Consider the following 6710-nt stretch of genomic DNA (forward strand, 5'->3'; position numbering starts at 1 on the left):
ACAATATAGCTCCAATCAAAAGAAATTGTGATTCTAAATTATTGCGTATCTTAGATTTTCAAAACATCAATTGTTAATCGCAAGCATGAAGTATCAAAAGCCCTAAACTAAGCATACTTCATCAAGAGAAAACATAACTAATCAATAAAAATCATTTACTCAATTTTCGCTCGATACAAATAATCATAAAAGAATTGCATAAATTAATTTAAATAAATTTTACCACGTAATTATTGAAAGAATGGCTTCCTTCGTCACCCCAGGGATTGGGTGTAGCTTATCATGTTGGAAACACACTCAAAATATGAATGTATTGCTCAAAAGTACTTACAAATGTTGAAAAGGGGAGAAATCAAATGAACCAGGAATTTGCAGCGTGTAAAAAGCGTTGCAAACCCATTGTTACAATGTACGATAAAATAGAAGTGTTGTAGTCGTTGTTCAACTGCCGCTGGAACGACTGTTGCAAAATCGAGAAAAGACCACGGTTTATTAATGACAGTCTTTCTCAGTCTAATGTTCTTCGTGTTCTTGATGCAGCAGCATGTATGATTTCTGAAACTCGATTTTTCTTCTCTCTGCAACTCTCCAAACTATGCCAACTCTCTGTGTCCCTTACGACCTCACCCAATCTCTATTTATACACCTAGCACCTCCCATATCTTCCAAAATCTCCGCAATGAATCCATAATAAAGAGATTATATTTTCACGGGATTATTTCATTTTCTTTTCTTGTTTTTGATTCACATGCATCTGTTTGAATTTTTCACTCCAAAACGCTGCCAACACATCAAGGATTGAGTGAAACCTTCTCCCGACACACGTCATCTACCAAATGTCCCGATAATATTTGCTTGCCATGATTAGTTGAGATTACGTGAAATCTTATTCTCTTTCCGAATATAACTCAATTAGCGTCCCTGGCTTCGGATCGTCTGTGACCTACTAGGGTGTCTCCTTGTGTCCCATCAGTAATAATCCGCCATGTGTCCAAATTAGTTTCCCATAAATAAAAGAAGATGTCACCGTTAGAGAGGAGGGGAAATCAAGGAAGAAAAATGAAAATAATAATGACTTAAACCGAATTATGGATATTTTTTTATCGAGCCTACTTCCTAACCAAAAGAATATATTTTATTCCTTTATACTAACTCGTCTTCTCGTCTTATACTTTTTTACTGTCTTCTCGTCTTCTCTTCCGTTAGTATTAGTTTCCCACCAAATGTTAGATTAAAAAAGATGAAGTTGTAGGTAAGTTTTGTTTCATTCAAAAGTTGATTTTAAGTTTTTGGATCTTCATGACTTAAAATGAAAAATTAAATTGTACAAATAAAAAATCAAATTGTAGGATACAATTTTTTTGGCAGGATACAAATGAAAAATCAAATTGTGCACAAAACGGACTTGGAAAACATGGTCGACTTTATTTTGGTAAGGGCATCGACTTAAACATTTCTTCAAACGTTGATTGTAATGGCGATGTTCAATTAATTCATTCTAGAATGCCTGAAGAAATTATTCCATTACTTGGAATGGAGTTTGAAATAGAAGAAGAGGCACACAATTTCTATAAAAACTATGCATTCAGTTATGGTTTTAGTGTGAGAAAAATCAAGGCACATTGTTATAGTGATGGCAAAGTGAGAGATAAAATTTTGGTTTGTTCTGCTGAAGGTAAGCGGGGAACATATAGACGTGATGCTTGTATAAAAACCCATCGTGCTGAGACAAGATTTGTGTTAGAGCATAGCTCGGTTGAACCCACCAAGTGTTGGTTTGTCAAGTTAGGTTGTCATATTTTAGTGAATCAAAACTCATTTAAGAGTCGCTTGATTATGTACTAGACTCAACTTCGTATAAGTTAGCTTGAAAGTATTAGGATATGAGACATTACAAGTATTGCGAAGACTTGAAGAAGTGAAGAAGTAAGAAGCTACAACGACAACATCATCCTTCCACTTGAGGTTGGTGATATTTGACTTGAAAGGTTTCATTCCCTAACGTATCTTTCAAGTCGTGCATATTGAAAGATACAAGGGTCACTCAAACTAGATCGAAGTTTCGACAGGGATCTTTAGACTGTTGTTAGTGCTAAAGACGATCTTGTGATAATCCATTGTTAACAGACTCCGTTCTGTGCGTGATTGATCACAAGAGATTCAAGTTGTTGTGTGCAGGTGTTTATTCAAGATCTAAGAAGATTTGAAGAAAGAGAACATATTGAAGATTTCTGATTTGGGGTTCATAATCTTTAGTGTGTACAATACTTGTTTCGGTATGAGAGGATCCAACTATAATCGGTTTATCCTTGTGGTAGATTGGATTGATTAGTTGTGTAGATCGGCATCAATACAATTCTTTGTGATTAAAAGTATTGATTGCAAAATCTTAACAATTACCTTTGGTGATTGGGTATAAGATAGATCTAAGAACCTGACAAAGAAGTTTATGTTAAGATAAACAGAAGAGCCTTTGTCCGACTCACATCACTTGGTTGAATAGAGTTGATACCAAACATATTTGTTGTTCCTTTACTGTTTGGAATACGAACCAAAGGAATTGTTCCAAGTATGTGACTTATTCATAAGTTGGAGGCGTGGGAATACAGACAGAACTAGGTGAACTATAGGTTTAGTTGCTTGGTATCAATTGTACAAAGTTAGGTTTAATTTTGTGTAGCGGCTTAATCCTGAGAGTATTCAATTCTGGACAAGGTCCCGGGGGTTTTCTGCATTTGCGGTTTCCTCATTAACAAAATCTTGTTGTGTCATTTATTTTATATTTCCGCATTATAATTGTTTTATCATAATCAAAGTAAATTACACAAACGTTAATTCCTATTTACTTGATAAGCAATCCTATTGTGTTTGGTTAAGTCCGAACCTTTTTATCAAGTAACATACTTCGTTGGTGTATTGTCTCGATCTCGTATCCATACACGATCACACGAAGTGTGACCCGATTAGTTGCATTGTCTCGACTCAGTCCATAAACAATCACTTTCGGAAAAAGGACTTATAGGTAGAAAAGTTTTAGCTTGAGGTATATTTGGGTACCCTCGCCTTTTCAATTTGGGTGGCTAGACAATATGAAAATTAGTAATTATTCTAATGGTGGTAAGTATAGTGTCATCGAATTTGTTCCAGGTCATACACATGTAACATCAGGTCCTTCTATGACCCATTTGTTTAGATCACACAGAAAAATTACTACTGCAAGCATAACCCAAGCAGAAATGGCTGACATGTCGGGTATCACTCCTAAAGAAACTTTAGAATTTTTTAGCAGACAAGCTGGTGGCCACCAAAATCTTGGTTTTACTCATGTTGATTATAAAAACTCTCTGCGATCAAAGAGAACAAGAGGAATGCAGTCTGGGGATACCAGTGGTGTTCTTGAGTATCTACAAAAGATGCAGTTGAACGATCCAAATTTTTACTATGCAATTCAGGTAGATATAGATGATTTAATAACAAACATATTCTGGGCCGATGCAAAAATGATGGTGGACTATGATTATTTCGGTGATGTGGTGTGTTTCGATACTACATATAGAAAAAAAACAAAGAAGGGCGGCCTCTTGCGATGTTTGTCGGAGTAAATCATCACAAGCAGTCGATAATATTTGGTGCAACACTATTATATGATGAAACTATACCAACATTTAGGTGGTTGTTTGACACTTTTGTCAAAGCTATGTCCGGGAAGAAACCAAAAACCATTTTCGCTGATCAAGATGCAGCAATGGCTAGTGCATTAGCGTCACAATGGCCAGAAACATGTCATCGGTTATGTATTTGGCATATATATCAAAATGCGGCTAAGCATTTAAGCCATGCTTTTGAGAAGTTTGAAAACTTTGCCAAAGAATTTAGCAACTGTGTATATGATCACAAAGAGGAAGCAGAATTTATAGATGCTCGGAATAAGATGCTTTCAAAATATGATCTCCAAGAAAATGATTGGTTGAAACGACTATTTGAGCTATAAGAAAAATGGGAGCTAGTGTATGGGAGAGATACCTTCAGTGCAGATATTACCACCACCCAACGTAGTGAAAGCTTGAACAGTGTTATAAATAGGTATGTTAGCTACAAATATGATTTTTTGCGTTTTTTTCGGCGTTTTGAAAAACTGGTTGAAGATCGACGTTATGAAGAGTTTAAATCAGACTTTAATGCAAGTCAGAGCTTCCCTGCAATGTCATTCCCAGTAGAGATCCTAAAACATGCAGCAAAAGTTTATACTCCACAAATATTCAAATTGTTTCAAATACAGTTTGCAGGGCTCATGATTGTGCAGTCATGGATTTTGGAACTATTGGGATTGTGAAAAAATATGGGGTTATACCAAATGGGAAAAAATATCATCGCACAATCATTTTTGATTCATTAAGTAACAATCTTTCATGTAGTTGTAGAAGGTTTGAGTTTGCAGGTTTCTTGTGTTCACATGCTCTAAAAGTTCTCTCGATTCATAATATAAAGAGTATTCCTACTCAATACATCTTAAAGAGGTGGACCAAAGATGTAAAGTCTGGGTGTACCAATATTCACTCGCATTCTAAAAATGCAGATGATCCCAAAGGTGCGATAGTTAGACGTTATAGAGAGTTATGTCGACTACATATTCAACTAGCGACAATGGCATCGATTACTGATAAAGCATATGAAATAGCTATATCAGGACTAAACAAAACACTAGCCGAGGTTGATGCAAGTTTGAGAGGTCTTACCCTTCAGAAAACTTCACAAACTGAATCCGTTACTGATTGTGTATCTCAACAACATGTTGTTTTACCTGCTAATGATGATAATCTCAAGGTGAAAGGAATTAAGGTTAAGGAAAAAGAAGTCGGCGTCGGTTCTAGTAGGCTACCAAATGCTTTGAAAACAGCAGTTGCAAAAGTTACAAGAAAAAGAAAGCCTCAAAAAACAATATTAGATGCTCCAAGCAATGATGATTCCCAACCCGTAAGCGGTATCCGAAGCCAGCAATTACTGATGCCTCATGCTGACCATGTAAGTACTTTTGATGTTTTGAAGTGATTTGAATTATTTATAGATGCATATCTTATCATTTACTAAAGAGTTATTGTACTCACAGAGTATTCCGTGGTATGGTTCCACTTACATGCCAACGCCAATGTAATAGTTTCAGGTATTACGTCTTCCTAAATATTTTTTCTTTTGTTATGCTTACTGTTTTCACAGTAATAATCTTCTAAAATTTACTGTATACTTTCCACCCAGCAACACAGCATGGGAAACTATAATCTCATAAATAACCATCAACGGTATTCTTTGGGAAGCTACAACACTGTAAACGGCCATCAATCATATTCGGGAATAATTAACTTCCCCATCCATCGGTAAAATGTTTTATTTCGTTTATGAATGAATGTATACATACTTACCTACTATGAGTTTCACATTCCACTTAGCATTTTATTTTATTGTTGTTAGTTAATTTAGCTTTAGTTTCTTCAATTTTCATGGAAAAAAATATGAACCCAGAAATGGATTCATCAGTTGTTGATTTGAACAATTCTTATAAAGAAAGTCCTTCGATCGATCTTACTTCTGATACTGATAATCAATGTCTTGCTTGGAGGTTCTCTCTTATACGTATACTTGATTTACTTCATCTAAAATTTGTTGATGTTGTTTTAAACCTAAAATCACCGTGGAAATTGGAAGGTCAATGTAAAATGATTCCCTTAGGAAAAAGATTTTTCACTATTAAGCTAGATAATGAAAGAGATCGAAATATGATTAAAGAAGGGAGATGGGAACTTTTTAATCAAGTTTTATGGATAAGAAACTGGATTCCTGATTTTAGGCCAGAGAATCACAGAACTTCGTTGGCAAATGTTTGGGTTCATCTACCTGGACTTAGCCTGGAGTATTGGGAAGAAAAAACTTTCTTCACTATTGGAAGAGCTCTGGGAGAGCCTGTTAAAATTGATGATGCAACACTGAATTATGAGACAGGATATTATGCTAGAATGCTTATCAGTATAGATTTTGCAAAGAAGGTTCCTAATATACTCTGGATCAAAACAAAGAATGGAGGATTTATGCAATATGTTCTCCTAATTAAACCTCCTAAATTTTGTCAGCACTGTAAAATTGTTGGTCATCTCCTATTGGAATGTAATTTCAAAAATAATCAAAGTAATATAGAAGGAGCAAATAAAGGTGGTGAGCAAGTTAAGAATCCAGTACAAGAAGTTGTTCAACAAAGAGCTCAGAATCAAAGTACTTCTCATAAACAATCTCCAAGTCAAGGCTCTAATCCAAGGCAAAGTTCTAGCAGTCAAAAACACTATGTACAAGAACCTTTTGATATATGTGAATCTCCAATAATTCAAATACTACAAAATACTGGACATAAAGTAACCAGTGGAATACCTATTACTAAAGGAATGTTTTCATCCTTGCAAGAAGAAGAAGTTCAGCAAAATAACTTTTAATCTGAAGACAAGGAAGAATATATGCTTACTTCTGATAGAATACTTCAAATCTCAGAGGATAACCTAATTGAACAAAGTGTAGTTAAATATATTAATGGGAAGGATAGTTCTGTATCACCAGCAAGTGTTCATGTCATTTCATGGTCTAGAGTTGTTCAAAAACCTTCAACAGCCAAGCCATCACATTCTTCAAATGTTGACTCTGAAGTAATCACAAAGGTTAGTGTTGCCAGC

The 6710-nt window shown here is 35.2% G+C and overlaps 2 protein-coding genes across 2 annotated transcripts; both read left to right on the top strand.

The window, feature by feature from the left end:
• The first annotated feature begins 4305 nt into the window (after positions 1–4305).
• Positions 4306–5049, top strand: LOC113360401 (protein FAR1-RELATED SEQUENCE 1-like). Its single transcript, XM_026603911.1, has one exon. The coding sequence runs from the start codon at positions 4306–4308 to the stop codon at positions 5047–5049; it is 744 nt and encodes a 247-aa protein (XP_026459696.1).
• Positions 5050–5519: 470 nt separating this feature from the next.
• Positions 5520–6476, top strand: LOC113360402. The gene has a single exon (XM_026603912.1). The coding sequence runs from the start codon at positions 5520–5522 to the stop codon at positions 6474–6476; it is 957 nt and encodes a 318-aa protein (XP_026459697.1).
• Positions 6477–6710: the final 234 nt, after the last annotated feature.

Source organism: Papaver somniferum, chromosome 3 (assembly GCF_003573695.1).
Source record: "Papaver somniferum cultivar HN1 chromosome 3, ASM357369v1, whole genome shotgun sequence".
Lineage (NCBI taxonomy): Eukaryota > Viridiplantae > Streptophyta > Magnoliopsida > Ranunculales > Papaveraceae > Papaver > Papaver somniferum.